Source organism: Sinohyriopsis cumingii, chromosome 12 (genome assembly GCF_028554795.1).
Source record: "Sinohyriopsis cumingii isolate HCF-2022 chromosome 12, ASM2855479v2, whole genome shotgun sequence".
In the NCBI taxonomy this organism is placed as follows: Eukaryota; Metazoa; Mollusca; class Bivalvia; order Unionida; family Unionidae; genus Sinohyriopsis; species Sinohyriopsis cumingii.
In genome coordinates this window covers 119,930,035-119,947,474 of record NC_142972.1, presented here as the reverse complement: position 1 = coordinate 119,947,474, position 17,440 = coordinate 119,930,035, and the positions used below count along the sequence as shown (strand labels likewise).

General features: G+C 36.4%; 1 protein-coding gene across 1 annotated transcript in view; it reads right to left on the bottom strand.

Moving 5' to 3' along the window:
* Window positions 1-17,030, bottom strand: part of LOC149787344 (phosphatidylserine lipase ABHD16A-like) — a 104,622-nt gene extending 87,592 nt beyond the window's left edge. The window contains exons 1-4 of the mRNA XM_089977896.1: window positions 16,898-17,030; window positions 10,519-10,575; window positions 9,631-9,697; window positions 898-984 (exon numbers count right to left, since the gene is read on the bottom strand). Of these exons, the coding sequence (XP_089834022.1) occupies window positions 898-984; window positions 9,631-9,697; window positions 10,519-10,575; window positions 16,898-16,966 (280 nt within the window). The 5' untranslated portion in view covers window positions 16,967-17,030. The remainder of the gene's footprint in view (window positions 1-897; window positions 985-9,630; window positions 9,698-10,518; window positions 10,576-16,897) is intronic.
* Between the last annotated feature and the right edge of the window lie 410 nt (window positions 17,031-17,440).

The following is a 17,440-nucleotide window of genomic DNA, read 5'->3' as shown; positions in this document are numbered from 1 at the left end:
CATAAGATAGATGCTGTGGCCACTAAAACTGACCTGTTTACCAAGTTCTAAATATGTACATGGTATACAGTAACCAAAACAATTGTGCTAAGACAAAACTCAACCTTCCCCCAATTTGCACTTCTGGCCTACAGCTAGCAGCCATTTATATGCAAGCTATGTGCATGCTTTACCCCACTCAACTTGCAATGGCTTCATCTGCTCCATGTCCTCAATTATTGTAACACAATTCAGTTTGTAAGACATGTACTTCTAGAATATATCTGACAAGTTTAACAAAACATCCATAAGACTGATGTGAATTTTTCAAAAACTGCTATATATATGAAACCTGTGAGAAAGTGACAAAGCAAATGGAAGTATATGTGCACTGACTAATATCAGATTACACAGAGTTAAATGTCTATGCAACAAAGCCTTTAAAATCTGTTTGAAAGGGAATATCTGATTGGTTAATAAACTATAAATAATGGAAACTTGTCAGATTATCACAACATAACCACAGACTGGTCCTTGTCAGATCCCACAGTAATGCAGGTAAATGAAGAGTTGATTATAATCAGATTTGACAGCTGCATTTGCACGTATATTTGGCTATGTAAATATAAATACTAAAGTTTGTGTGTAAACTGTGATACAATAGTATCCATTAACCAAGGTAACCCTCCCTATAGGGCTACTTTTCAAGGACTGGTCTTAAAAGTGAGAAACTTTATTATATTTGCAGGTAAGCTTTAACTTGTAACAGAGGAATAAGAAGGTTATAAGCACAAAACTTGCAAACATGCAAATGAATTGCAAAACAGAGTGGTATCATTACTGTGTTAAAATACAATGCATATTGATATAAGAAGTTGTAAAGTTCTCTCCATTACTCAATATTTCCATCTCCCTTACCTCTCATTAAAACAGCTGTCATATAAATAATGCTGACATAAAAGAAAAATCTTGCAATACTGGCAAGGCCTTCAGCACTGAAGAAACCTGAAATGATTCAAGGAACAAGATAGATGTCTTATCAGGTTATCTACATGGATAAATGTACCAGTAAGCGTAATGTAATGGGGGTAGTGAGGAAATGGGAATCAATGGTTGGCTAAGATTGCTAATTTTGCATTTCACAAGAGAGGAATTGCTTAGTAAATTATATCTCATCATGAATACTTACCTGATCACATTACCATTTGAAAATAGCCTCTGATACCGTCAAATCAAAGCTCTCCCTGAAAATGAAAAAACATCTTTCAACCCATTCATCATATAGATGAAAGGAGGTAACTCTTATAGATTAACTCCCCCTGTTCCAGTATGGAGGCCTCCCATATCGCAGATGTTTACAAGTTTAAACTTGAACAAAACCTGCAACAAGATAATTGCATTTGTGATGAAGGATGGGTGGGACTGAAAGTAATGAGATAAAGAACTCTCATAAAAACATAATCTACAAAACAAATTCCTTCCTCTATTGAATACATTACCCCAATCACATGAACACTAGGAGAATAGGTTAAGAGTAGGACAAAATGCATGAGCATTCAACATCTACCCACATCACCCTGTAGGAGCATTATGACTGTTCTAGTAAATGGATGAACTTTTGCAAAACAAAACAACCCAAGATTATGTATTTATACTCTCTCCTTTGCAAGGCCAGGTCACAAATTGAAGCTGAAGAAAGTTGACTGGGCATGCCAGCCAAATTCCACTGCTATGTCTCCAATGAAACATTATGTTTGAAGGCCAGGCTTGTGGATATCAATTTGTACTTCATGAGCCAAGATCTTAATGATCTGTACTTGATCCTGAGTATGGCAATCTAATAATCCATTTTGCTCTTGTGGGGTTTACGTCTTGCTTTCCCATCTCAGCCAGTACGAGGAACCTCTAACACATCTCCATGCACCCTAGATAGCACCTGATAGCGCAATCTACATGTAGCAACTTTCCCTCTCTCAATGGTTTGATAAAGGAAACTAAGCAGATAGTTATTTTGTAACTGCTACAAATGGTAAACAGTTCTTAGAGATGAAGCCAGGTTGTGTCATGTGTATGATGAATGAGACAATGGAATGAAACTACATCTAGTTCAGATCCATGGACTACACATGTAGCTCACACACATGCATGCTGAAGACAGTTCTATCAGTAAGCAAGTTGTTGTTATGGAATGAAGGCCATTTTTCAGGACATTGCAGTCAATAAGCAACTTCTGTATGGTAACAGCTTGAGCAAGGTGGTTGATAGGAGCTCAAATGTGGACAACTTGAGCCATGTCAAGATCCAGGAGAGATTTCACTTGGAGAGATTGAGTCTGGACAGGTCAGAATGGGACAAGGTGAGTGAGTGGAGTCTGGACAGGTCAGAATGGAACAAGTCATTAATATCTGTGGTCTCTTGTCTCTTTCATGATATCTAAACATGGTTGAAATCCCTTGCACATGATAAGGGCTAATGTCATGTCCTGAGGGATGAATAGAAAGATACCCAACTGGTGAATGGAGACTAAGAATGGTGTGACACCACACTTCCCCATAAATACTTTCAAAGTGATGGGCTTTCTAGATGATGACAGCCTCCCTATGACTGAAGAGCAGAACTCCTTTTCAGGCAAGGCATCACTGACTAGTTCCAGGCATGAAGGAGTTTCTCTGGAGACAGATGAAATACAAATGCCCTTGGCTACATGAGCATGGAGATTGCTAGATTTTCCTGGGTATATCTGTCATGAGATTAAGGATTCCTGGGTATATCTGTCTTGTGGGTGAAGGCAAAGACACGACAAGAAACATACTACTTGAATAGGCATATGATAGTAGACAGATTAAGACTGACTGCATATTAGGTGTGCTACACTAACAGTCCTAAGGACCAGGCCAATTCCATTTTGAACTTCTCTGTAACAATAAACTGACTTAGCCAGTTCAAGTCTATGACTTACTGACTACTTTGGCAAAATGGCACACGGATTCCGTAGTGTGTTTACTCACTGCCTTCCGTAGTGTGTTTACTCACTGCCTTCCTTTCAGTTGGATGTAAAACCCTGTCACTGTTAGAACTGTTGACCAATGTAGATTTCAAAAGTCTGAAACAAGTCATGCAGGCCAAACCATACACTGGTAGGCTGGCTGGTTCAACCAGCTGGTTAGCATCCAGGACAGCACACAGTATGTTGTATATGACTTGCTGGCCTACCTTATCAGTAAAGTCAGACTGTAATACTGCAGGCATGGTTGCTAAGCACAGGTGAGAGTGGTAACTTAGGCCAAAACAGGATATAATCTGCCCTGGTTTGGACAGAGCATCTTGCATAAGATGTATCATCTGCAACTCCAACAGAGCATATGCAGAATTGCTTGCCACAGCTTTTGCTGGATCAGAAGCAAATGTTGTCTGTGCAGTTCTGAGAATCTTTACCAGGAGTGGGGGTGACATCTTGGGATAACACTCGAAATCAGTTCTAAATTTTAATGAATACTCAACAGATGTGACCTCTCCTCTTGGCCCTTCAACTTAATTTGTAAAAAGTTGGACCGTATGTCTTCAGTCCACAATACACGCACACTGCATAGGCAAAACACTGAATATTTAGTACAAGCAAGGCACTTCCCATAATTATCATCTAAGACTTCAAAGCACTTGCATTTCTTGCATACACTTTCCTATCTCCAAAACGATATATAGAAAACAAACAAAGGTATATAACAAATAAAATATTCAATTAGGCAAGCTCTTGTTACCAAGAAGACCTATAGAGAAATTTGCATTATAAACTCAAGTTTCACAGCTTAAATTCAAAATATGATGGTGAATATGTCATGTGAGTCTTACCATTCAGAAAATCACATGACAATAACAAATGGTAGAATTATGAATAAATTCACCCAAAACATCATCAATGTTGTACATGCCATGCATACCAACTTTCTGGTTTACTAAACCACTGAACAAAAATTGTTAGAAGGTCAAAAAGTATGAAAAATTCCACTGTAAAAAAGGAAGCCTTTCATCAAAAGCCTTAACTGGTAAACATCATGGATAATGATGGCCAATTAGTTGAAGCCATATTGGATTTTAAACTGGTACCATTTCATTTACAACTAACCAGACATATCAAGAAGTGTTTCAGTGAAAACCCCATGCCGATATCATCATTCATTCAGGAGAAGTAGTGAAAAACAGGAGTGTCAAGAAGGCTTCTGTGGCAGCCACACTGGAAGTCAGATCAGCACCATTTTAATTTATGATTAACCGGACATCATAAGAAGTTGTTTTATGTTGTGACCAGTTTGGGGCTAATTTTGATCATCTATTCAGGAGGAGTAGTAATAAGATTTTCAAGATGGCCCCTATGGCTGTGAATGGAAGTATCGGGATTAAATGTAAGTAAATATTAACATTTAGTAGACATTAAAAATGGTTTAAGAGCAGAAAATGTTCAAACAGAGACACTTTTATTAATGAGAAGATTTTATATTTGAACTTGACACCTATTGGAGATCTACATGTACTTGGGCTTTCCATGATGAAATCATAAAATATTCTGTGATGGACAGACATTATATGTGGTCTTGTGAATACAAGTGTTAAAGGGCTTTGAATAAGGTAAACTCTACATTCCATTTACACCTGTGCCAATAGGCTATTATCATTTAATATCTGTTAAGGTTTTTGTCCTTCTTTTTGGTCATTACACAATGTATTTTGGCCATATGACATCAAATGAGCAGAGCAGAAACAATACATTGTAATTAATTGTACTGATAGGAGTAGCAAGATTCTGTAATTACAAATAGGTAAAAATATTTAATCACCTGCCACTACAATAAATAATCAAATGTCTTTTAAAATTCAAAACTTCTCCAAAAATTGATAAGTCCAAAATGAGTTTTGCATCAGATGGGGCAGAAAATATACACTTAACACATGATTCCAGCAATATAAAAATTGATGGGCACTGCCCATCCTCCACATTCTACCTCTACCACTCCAAGTCTTCCACTCTGCCCTTCAAGGGTTCTCCCGTCTACTTCACCCTGTATCCTCTCTACCTCTCTCTGCATCCTTACAACTGTGTATTTTTCTATAAATTCATAGAGGTTTATGATTTTCTTAATGATTGAAACTATATTGGTGTGTTTTCATTTAATTTTACATTGAAAGTCCATAAATTATCATCAGCTGTCAGTTATTTGGTTGCAAGAAGATACCCCTTTGTTCCAAACAGTGTCCATGTGGTTGTAAAGACTGCCCCATCATAAAAGGCGCCCCTATTGTCCTCCCTTCTGCAAGAAATCCCTATGTGGACACTGTAAAGTGCCTTCACTCTCATTACTCCAAAACAATGCACTTTCAAAACAAAGACTCTGCATGCAACTGCCGATGCTGCTTCTAACCAGCTGACATCTGATCTACTATTATAAATACATAAATATTAATGCAGACTATGTTTAGCACTACACAGAAAAGGATGGCTCATACACTGTTGTGAATAATCTCTGCCAAAACAAAGTGTATAAGAAACAAAATAATATTGAAAGGTTTTTGACTTAGTCAATTTTTTATGAAGCTAGTGGTAGTTTATTAAATAGTTTAACCTAATAATGAATTCCAGGTTCTCCTCCTACCAGTTAGAATTAATTATAATGTAAAATTTGTGCCATGTTGAAATGAAGTCCCATTGCCCAAATACACATGATGAGCATGGGATTTCAGTATACTGGCACTCACTTAGCGACAATCAGGTGTATGAATAAACATTACCTCTTTTATCTCCCCTTGCACCCCTCTCATTATTACATTAATTTTTACACCAAAAGGATAAATTTAGTTATTCATAATACTAATGCAATTAGTCAAACTGTAAGAAAGTATATCTGACTGTGTTTATCTCTGACTTTTTTCTTCTACTCTGTACTTTGTTGGCATCAAAATCAGAAACTTAACTTCATTTATGGATGCAATAAGTAGAACATGCTGGTAGTCAGTATGGATAAACTGACATTTTACTGCACAAACTCAGTCAAAATGATATAAGACTATTTAACTGATCACAATTTATTTGCAAATATAGAGTTGCTAGAGTGTTAACAAGCTCAGCCAACCAGATGCAAGTTCACTTCATTTTTTATATGCGCTGACCCTGCTCATAATCATACACTTTTAAGATCTTGATGATAAAACACTATCATGAAGTTTTATCAAAATCCTAATAAAGACTCTTATGATGGGCAACAAGATCATACAAAGGTCTTGTTCATTCAAAATTCATCCATCTTGATAACAATTAACCCAATTACATTAGATCAAAACTAGGTCAGAAGTACTGCCTGTCAAGCAGTAAGAAACACAGCTAATCAGATGCAAAATCACCTCAATAAAAATATCCCTCATAATAATAACATCTTCATGATATACGTCTAATTACCAAGCATTGTCAAAATCAAACCAAATATATGTCTTTCAGAGGTATAATAAACTTGACCAATCAGATGAATCACATCTTCATAATATAAGCCTGTATTCCAAGTTTGATCAAAACTGAGTCAGAAAGCAAATAATTTAGTAAATATACATTTCTCCAAGAATACTTACTAGATTACATTAACATCAGGAATATAAGCACGCTACCTCCCAAATCCAGCCCTACTATACAACAAAAATATATTCTATCTCATATAGACAAAGGGAAAGCCAACCCATTACCTCCCTTTGCCACTGCTAAGTGTCACCATTATTTTAAGCTAAGCGACTAACAATGAGGATTCTACTGGAGAGGGATGATTGGGAGGTCTTCAAGTAATGTGATCTCAAATAAACTTACTACAAACTTTGCTTTCTCCTTCGAATACATTCCCGATCACATTAACATCAGGTAATAGGTGGAGTGAATGCTGAACATACTACTTATGCCTTTGGTATCTTTCTTTGGAAGAAAGATTGGATTCTCTATATAAATGATAACCCATTCTCCTGCTGAAAGAAATACAGGTTATGGTGACATGATAATTGACTTACCTGGTTAAAATGATTTTTTAAATCCTTTTACATTCAAAATTCATTGGTTAATCCAGCAATGCCAAAAGGCTATGTTGGTTGAATTAGAGTTGTTTATCATCTGGACCGCACACCAGATTCAGACTTTGTCACAGCAGAGCTAAATCCATAAAAACTTGAAAAAATTGACTCTGCATGCCAAACAGCTTCTGTGATGTCTTGGATTGAAACATTGCGCTCCACTGTGTTCTAATGCAAGGCTCACAGAGGTCATTCTGATTTTAAAAACTGAAATCCTCATGGGGCAACCTTTTTTTTAAAAAAGATCCAAGTATGCAGAGCTTATAACCCACTTAAACCACAAAGACTGGGCTAGAGAGGTAATATCTTGCCTTGCTGCCAACATGTAGAGAAAGAATAATTTCTCTGTGTGCTTCAAGTAGGGCATGGACAGTATCTAGCATGGCTGCTGCTGTCGACTTATCTATATATGAATGGGAGCATGTGATGACTCACTGTGCCACTAACGTTGTAACCGGTTCATGGCCATGAAGCCTGGTTATGTCATGGGTATCACTGAACTATCTAACCTGAACTGATGATAGTTTGGGTTAAATAAAAAGGCATGTAACTCACTGACCCTGCAAGACAAAGCTAAACCTATCAGGAAATAAGTTCTGTATGATTTGTATGACAACAGCTTCAGCAAGGTCAAAGTCAGCAACTTCTCCAAATTAAGCCATATAAGGATTGTTAGTCAAGTTTCCTGTCCTTATATATATAAATATACATATACATATACACAAACACACACACACGTTATGTCTGGTTAAACAGTATGATGTATCACAAAGATTCCCATAATCCAGTCCAGGCTGGGATGGCTGAACAATGGTACTACATGCTGGATCCAAAAATTAACCCATGTGCCAGCCTTACAGGACCAAAGGCCAAGCTCAGATTTGCAGGGGGTACTTACACATAGTGGGTTGCCTCTAAATGAGGGAACAATCCCCACTGTATCCAAATTATCTGCTGGAGAAAAAGATGGAAAGAGAAGTAAAATTTGGCCTCAAATAAGGAGCTATGTTGCCATCTCCTGCACCAGTCAATGCATATGTTGCTGCAAAGCTGGTATATCGGACTGTGACTACAATATATCTGCATTCACCCCACCCCACCCATATGCTGAGGTCCTAGTGATGGAAGATGGCATCCTGTTGATTTGGGGAGGATCTTGCATGCCTTCCCCCTCTTCACTTTGCCTTTTGTTGATTTTTGCAGTATGGCCAACCAATTATCCAAAGACCACCAATTGCACATACAAGGGGATGAAGAGGTACATTTGGTATACAACACGCAGGTCTTTACATGTTCCCCTGTCTTGAATTTCTTTCATTTACTGCATTTAGAAAACATGCTTTTGAAACAATAATATAAATTGATAAATTAACATATCTTTGTGTTAATATTTCACTAAATAACACCTGTTATAAATAAAGTGCCAACAGCCTGCGTGTATATTTGAAAGTCAATATGGATTAAGTTTCTTGTAACATATGGTCTATAATTACCAAATCTAAAAGAGCGCTAAATTTCACAAAATATTTGCCAAATTAAACAGATAAATGTAAACTACCTACTTATGAATACATAATAAGTCAGATAAATCCAGAATTTGTAATAGATGGCTTGAATGTCACACACAAAGACTTGGATTGAACAAATGGCTTAAAAAGTGGCATCGGGAAGTAACAGGCAAGAGTTATTGTCCTTTGTCAATATGATATAGACAGAACAGATAAATTTCTGTCTTTTAGTGGGTCTGAATTCGAGGTAGAAGATTTATGTTCCTAATGTTAATGTGACTGGCGAATTTATTCAAAGGAGGAATATGGCAGCGGTAACAGGTTTAGCAAAATCTGATGCAAAATCAGCTCATGTAGTTTTGAGTCTCGGGCTCAGACAATGTGGAATATGAGAAACCTTACCAGTAGCTTTCTGTGGGTCAGTAGTTCTTTACTGGCCGCAATGTATAGCCTACCATATGCTAAAAAATGGTGTTAAACCCACAATAACAAACTCATCAGCATGTGTAGCTCTCACAAGATCTTGATGACACAAACTCACCTATGTGCCAAGTTTGATCGAACATGGAATAAAAAATATGACCTTCAGAATGGCAACAAGTTCTGCATTCAAATGCAAGTTAACATCAATAATATGTATGGATCCTGCACACTGTGGTCACAAGTAATTGCTAAGTAGCTGCTAACATATGACCATGACAGATTCCAGATTACGCCGTAGCCTCACCTGACTTTGCAGCCAGGTGAAATAAAAATTAGTTCGGTAACAAACGTTTAGTGTGGCATAATTGTTCTTGGGTTGTTTTAAATGCCATGGTAACTCATGGATAGGTGGGTTCAAGATGGAATTATAGATGGACAGTGGATGGATAGATCATATATGCAAATCAGGAGAGAGTACACTGGTATGACATAATTTGAACAGGTTTCAACAGAACTTAAATATTTTTGTATGGTTATGCTAAAGAACAGAGATCTGTCATTTGACTCAAAAGTCTTCTTATCTCCTACATAATTTACACATGAAAGTGTTTGTAACTCAACTAACCTCTTCTGTACAGAAACACCATTAGGAAAGGAGATGTCCAATATGACAGCGACCAGCAGAAACGAAGCTGGAAATAAAATATACCTTCAAAAATAACTACAAACTAAACTAAGGTAAAACTTCAAAATTTTAACATGCTATTAGTCAATGCCTCTTGAAAAAACATCACAAAACATGTGAAGCTTCTTCACTTCCATTGGCATTATTATTAACTATCTGGATTAGCAACAATGAAGTAATAAAGACTTAAACAGTCAATGTTGTGTATAACAACCACACTTGGAGCCAGCCTGAAGTGGTCTGCATGAACAGCGTGTCATAAACATTTGTTCTCTCAAAAGTCATAGCCAAAATTGCAACTGGCTATAAATTTCTCAAATGACTACTAAATTCTCCCCAATGACTACTAAATTCTCCCCAGTGACTACTAAATTTTCCCAAATGACTACTAAATCTTATGAAATAAGCAATTGTGACTACTGCTTCTTCCTTCTTTATCAATTGCATTAAAATGACAGGTTGTGATTTCTGTCAAATTTTTATTCTTGATATAATTTCATGCATTAATGGGATTTTTTTTGTCAGAACCTAGCATACAGGTATGTGCTGATTTATGTACCAATGTAATTAATAAAATGTTGTCCTTAAACAGTTATTTTTCTATGCAGGGTGGTCTTCATATGCAGGCAGTCACCACATTAGGTGTGACTGAACACACAAATAACATGGTATAAAGATGCAAGTTTTAATTTAGAACAATACTAATTGCACAGATAATGTAACAACTTAAGCAATGCTAAAGAAAGAACATGTGCTGCAGCTTATTAAGTAAAAGAATTTCAGAATTAGCTCGATAATTTGTCAATCTAACTTTGCTGAAATACTCACAGTGCTGATGACCTTGTTACCTCCAGATTCCATTAAGTTGGGTTCATACATCTTGCCCTGAAAAAAGAGATGAACTTTGAAATGAACAATCAAAATCTGAAAGCTCAGAGAAAGAGAGAGAGAGAGAGAGAGCTATTCTACTCAAAGGGAAAGAACAGTTCATGCCACAAGAACTGAATACATATTAATAACTTCATTTATTAGCAGGATTGCTCTACATGCACAGACAAATCAACTACTGGTTTGCTTGAAAATCTAACAGATATTAGCAAGTCAACATGATGGAAAGTTCAGTATGGGACAATATTTACCCTGAACACAATATATCTTGCCCAAGACATTCCTGTTGGTTACAGGTTACAATATGTCAACTCACTCTCTCTCTCTCTCTCTCTCTCTCTCTCTCTCTATATATATATATATATATATATATATATATATATATATATATATATATATATATATATATAAAACTAAAGTTTGTAGGAAAAAATTACAAAAATTAAAATTAGCATTCCTAAAGCTTTTCTTATATTTATCTTTTTGGAACAGATTTTGTCACAAAAGGTACAAGAATTAAATTGGGAAAAATCATGTTTGTATTATGATAAAATTTTGATAAAAAATGTATTAGAACTAGATCTTTTTCCAATACTTTATTGGAATATTGAACATACAGAAATTCAGTCACTGAATTTACATATGTACTGTTTTTGGAACTTTAAAACTGCTTTGCATCCTTCATAACTTATGTCTCTAAAAGTGAAAATAATCAGACACAGAAGACAATGTTACAGAAGCAAGTTTTATTTTCATTTATTGTTATTCTATATTCACTAACCAAAGTATTGATATGTTAATGTATCTACTCCTTGGCAGATCAATCTGATATTTCAGTGCTTTGTACTAGCGACATCTACTGGACTGCAGGAATTGCCTCCCTTAGTATGTAATGCCAATTAACCAATAACAGATAACAGTGGTGCACTGTACACTGGCTGAAAATAGTGGAGGCAATTGACTTCAACACGATAATTTTTTAAGTATAACATTGAAAGTATGACTATGTACCAGAGAGAAGCCCTTATACGTGCATTTGAGGGAAAGGACGAAATTGTGCAAACATGGACCAGCAATGGAAAATTCTTATTAGTTCATTCCAGTTGTGTGCTTTCACTTTTCTCAACCATGCAGGAACATAATTAAAATCTGAACAACATGATTATGTTTGGATGCGGTGCCTTGCGATTGCATCAAATGAAATCCACAGACCCGAAACGCTAAAATATCTGATCGATCCACCAAAGATAGGTTGGCTTGCAAAGATGAAGTTGTTGTTGTTGTAGGGTTTAATGCCATTTAGACCACTCGGCCACTCGGGGACCCCAAAGATGAAGTAATTCTTACCATTATCAAGCCAATTCATAAAAATAAAAAAAATTGGTCAAAATAAGTTAAATATCAAGATTCTCTTAAAGATGATTGAAAAATTAACCATTAAAGTAAAATTGCTTATAATTTATCACATATCAGATCCTTTTTTTAATAAGCAAAAATATGAACAACGTTGATTTAATTATGAAATATATCATAAAATTACATTTTTTGAAGCAAATTTCTCCATATTATAATAACAAAGAACTACCTCAGAATATCAGTAGCAACAGAACCACACATAACTATAATGCTGTACACCATTCAAAACTTTGTTACTGAAACAGTTATCAGCTAGGAGTCAAACGGCTACCACCTTTGAGTAGCAGGCTGGATGCTGAATATAGTGGGAAGTTGCTCTGACACACCAAGCATTTTTATGAGAACTTATCATCCCACATCCTAATTTGATGCTACCCATTTTTGATGCAGTCATGAACTCACAGTTCTCAAAAGAACACGTTTCTCATTGACATTACAACCAAAACATATACTTACACTGATCAACATAGTCATGCAGACAGAAACACTTATCAAAGATGCTATTGTGAAATGAAACAAAGACACCTTCATAAAGAAAACTGTATTGAACTAAATTTCTTTTTTCCAGTAAGTACAGTACATGGAACCCCATGTATCCCTTCACCGTCGCTCCACAATGAAGCAATAAAATATTCACAAATTACTACAACACCCAGAGTCTCACTAGGATTTTAAAACTAGGAGTCCAGGACTCCTATTCTGGGAAAAACAGGAGTTCCTTGAGCACAAGTTGCAGTCCCCTACCAGAATCATACTGGGCATACCTGAAGTGGCTAAATTTCCAGTTGAGTAGAACCAGTGGTTGCCACTGAGTTTAATTTTCTTTACACCAGTGTATGTGTGTGATTTGGATTTTTAATGTAGCTTTAACAAATTTTCAGTCATATCACTACAATGTCTGTAGTGTGATAGTTTATAGTGATGTCTAGCACTGGGACATCATGCCGCAGATATGTAGCATGATGTCCCACCCAGTCACATTATTCTGACACCAGTCTTTGGTATGACTCAGACGGGGATCGAACCCATGACATCCTGCATCCGAGGCATACGCTCTAACCACTAGGCCACCAGAGCGTCTTTACACCAGTGACATATAACAACTTGTTTGTCCATTAGAGTGAGAGTGAATTATGTCAGGCCAAGCACTAAGCTAGGTATCACAAATAATGTTTCATACAAACTATAAGTTCTAGCAACTTTAGCACTCTGTTGAATCTCATTACAATCATCAATTTGCAGTTTAACCCCAAAATACTTATCCAAATTTGTGTACAGCATTTTGTCTAACCCTCAACATGTTTTGATTTTGAGGTCACATGCACTATTTATTTGGCTACACTTGGAAACAAACACAATAATGAAAACTAAAGTTGTTCATTTTATACACAAGTACTTCACTGGGTCTTTTTGCCTCTGAATTCAGTTATTGTAAATATCAGCACATTTTCCCACCACTCAGCAGCTAGTCAAGTCTTTGAACTTGCCACCAAGCTATTGGGTCAAGTTCTTCTGATGTACTCTTACAATTTTTATATATATTTGATTTAATTTGTTTTAATTTTTAAAAATTCCATTACATGCTATGGTATTGTAACTTTATTTAATGGATTTGACATTGCCCAGAAATTCAGTTCAGTTTTGTTTGATGTGAATGTTTTCTTTAATAAAAAAAAACAAACTAATAATAGAAACATTGTATCTAGTTTCTGACCTTGATTCAGAACCAGTGATAGTTTTAGTAAACGACTTTTTTATAATTTTTTTGTATTCTTTCTCAGAGTAAGAATTCATTAAGTGGAATCCAGACCATACCTGGACTACCTGACATCAAGCATGTGTCTATTATTACAAACTTCCATTTCTAGAAGGTTGATCCCCATCCAGGAATCTATTTTGCGTCTTAGTTAGACTTATTACTGATGTACTGAGAAAGAATTGTCAGTCGTGCCTTAACACTTGAGAAGTAAAGTTGTTTTATGTAGTGACCAGTTTTGGGCTAATTATTATATTTTCTTCAAATTATTGAATTTCAGCAGGGGTAAAACACCGTTATTATCTGCATGTTTCACTCCAAATGGAAGTTTTCAGTGTAGAAGATGACCATGCCCACCTGTCATTTCAAGTTCCTGGACATGTCCATTTTCAACAAAGGGGTGTGAGTATTACACATGTATATACATAGGAGGAAAATAGTATGTTGTCTACTTCTGATATTTACAATGTCAAATCAAGCAAAGGAAAAGAATGACAACTACAAATCTGCCTTTCCTGAGGGTTTAACATGTGGTGTAATTTCTGTGTTCATGTGTACAAAGATATATAATTAAACTCTCATCATTATGGTAATTTACGGAATTATCCGGCAGTTACTGAATAGGGCTGAAGTATGTCACACTGTTGTCTGAGGAAAAGAGACTGATCCACAGTGTATGCAATATGGTGCTGTGTTAGTATTAAAGTCTGTTAAGCGTGTAAGGCGTGGAGGATGCTAGTGTTAGGACCACTCTGGTTGTTGTTCTTGTAGGGTTTAACGCCATTTTTCAGCACACGATAGGCTATACATGGCGGCCAGTATTAATGGTGGAGGAAGAACCCGTGAAAATCCCAGAAAGAACCACCAACCCACAATAAGCTACTGGCAAGCTTTCTCACATACCCACATTGGCCGAATCGGACAGCGCTTTAGACCACTCAGCCACTCATGGCTTAGGACCACTCTGGTCAGTCAGGTTAGAAATTATAAAGCAATGAATGAACTAAGTTCTGTGCACTTTTTATCACATCAAACATTTCTGTTACTGAAATCGTTAGAAGAGTACAAACAAATGGGAAGGTATATTTAGATTTTAGTTTAATTCTGAATGCACCTATACTCTAGCAGACTTGCCATTTATTTTTATGCGGCTAAATTATTATTTCCGACTGTATTTATTTTATGTTTTCAATCAACATACGTTTTTTTCTCAGGTAAAGTAAGTAGTTTATGATAGTGCGTCAAAATAATGAAACATCAAAATTGGGGTGGGAAGATATATTTGCCAGAAGCCTCCCGATGACTCTACTGGACCACTTGGAATTAGAATTTAACATGATCTATAGCAGGGGTGCACAACCTTTTCGGCCAAGGGCCAGCTTGCAGGGATGGTCCTGGCTTTTAAAAAGCTGTCGCCAAAAAAATCGCCAACCTCAATATTTTGTCGCCAATTTTCAAAAAGTGTCGCCAGAACAAGTAGTGTACATTTTTCCAAGGGTTAATTTAGTCTATTAATGTAACAGGCAATGAAAATTACAAAAGATGGGTTACTTAATTCTTTAATTACAACAAGCATTAACAAAATGTTACAAAGTGTTACATGAAGATCCGTCGCAATTTTAGGGCTGCCCACTTGTTGAATGCAGTTTCAAAGTCTAATTTTTCACATCTGTACGTGCTGATTCTCATGAAATTCTCGAGAGACGAGATGCAGAGTTTATTTCTGATGTCAGTTTTTATGAGGTTCATCTTACTGAATCTACGTTCACAGTCCACAGCACTGACAGGTGACACCAGTAGTCTATCAGCAGCCCCCCCCCCCATGGCTAGCTTCACAAAGCTTGTAGTGAATTGCTTCCTAAATCCCAAGAATGATCACTGAATGCTGTATAAATTTTCTCGACAAACAAAATATGATCTCCATTCCCACGAATGAAACTTACACGAGTCAACACCTGGCAATATTGGACCGTATATATAAGCATAAATTCACACCCAATTTAGAGATTCTTTCACTCTTGTATTTTGAGAAATAAATAATTATTATTAATTATGCAAAACTGGTTGGTTTTTTTTGTGCTATTTCTTGTTTCGGAGTTTAAGTCTCAGCAGCCGTAACACTGATTGATGGCCAAAGGAAAAGAACAATGAGTAAAATGCTGCACTGGCGACAGACATAATTGTGATTGAGATTTTTCCATTTGCTTTGTATTTATACACAGTAGTCGGTACTTCAAAGGTTATCGATTTTCTATGAAGGTTCAGCAAAACTATTGTACTGGTATATGTAAAAAAAAAAAAAAAAAAAAAAAAAAAAAAAACAACAGAAGATTTAGCCATTCAATTAATTGTATCTGTTCTATTCACGTCTTCAGAAGTCGGTCAGTTGTAGGTATAGTGCGGTAGCATGACTGACTGTATCGCAGCATGCAGTACTCAGCCCAGATGTCAGCATAAGCAGATTATGATGTAACAATGCACTGTAAAGATGGGGTTGTCAATACGAACAAAGGATTGTTTGTGTAACAGATTGATTCCAATGCATTGCTTAGTCAAGTTTGTGGCTTCCTTTCGTTCTCCCTTTTAATTTATCCAGTCCAAATCTATGATTGTATGTACAAATTAAATAACCAAAAAGTCTGTCGCCAAAAAAATCGCCAGATGGGATATTTTTGTCGCCAATAAGGAAAAAAAATCGCAATTTGCGACATTGGCGAAGCCCAGGACGATCCCTGAGCTTGCATTCTCAAAGACCACTCGAGGGCCGCAAATTCTAATTTCTTTAATATAATTACTGTTCACGGGCCCTATTTTTGTGTAGTTTTAATTTGCCATGAGGGCCGGACAGAACACGTGCGCGGGCGGGGCACCCCTGATCTATAATCACAGTAATTTCAGCGGATATCCATGAAGACGGTGGTATCAATTATACGATTCGCACGATGACAATTCTGATATCGATACGGAGTAGGGAAACCCCGTCGTGGCAACAGCCGGCGAAGCAACATTAAAAACAAAAGAGAAACCACCACTAGTTTTAATTATTTATAATTCTGCATTGTATTAAATCTGACCAGTGTTCCTAAACCTGAGCTATACTGAGAGTGTGCGCTACAAGTTGTGATTTCTGTCAAATTGTTCATGTACCTCCGTAGTTTCTGTTCGAAGAATTCTGAACAATCGCGGCCCAAACAATAACTTCATGATGGTCGCCATCTTGTTACCACAGTTTTGACTGGTATCAAACACAAAAGTTCTTCACGTTGCTTCTGTCAATGAGCAGAACAAACAGGATACCAATCGAACTTATAGATGGGAATCATACATGAAACTGCATAACATACGCGACCCATCATGTACATATTTGTAAGAAAAGCAATCTAGCTGGGTCCATGAGCTCAGTTAAAAATCTATGTACAAGTAATAACTAAAAACATCTCCATTACATCTCGGCTTTGTATATTGCGAGTTAGGTTGGTTCCAATAGTTATGGAAAGAACAGAGATCTAAAGAACGGAGCAGCAAGATTCAGTTTATTTCGAGCTCTCTTCATGAATTATATTTTTTCTTTGATAAATTGACTGGCGTGAGTAATGGAATAAATTGGTTGAAGAATTGCGAACATTGATACAAGCAAATGAGATATTCAAATAAAATCGTAATACATTTGTAATAATATTAATTAACAAG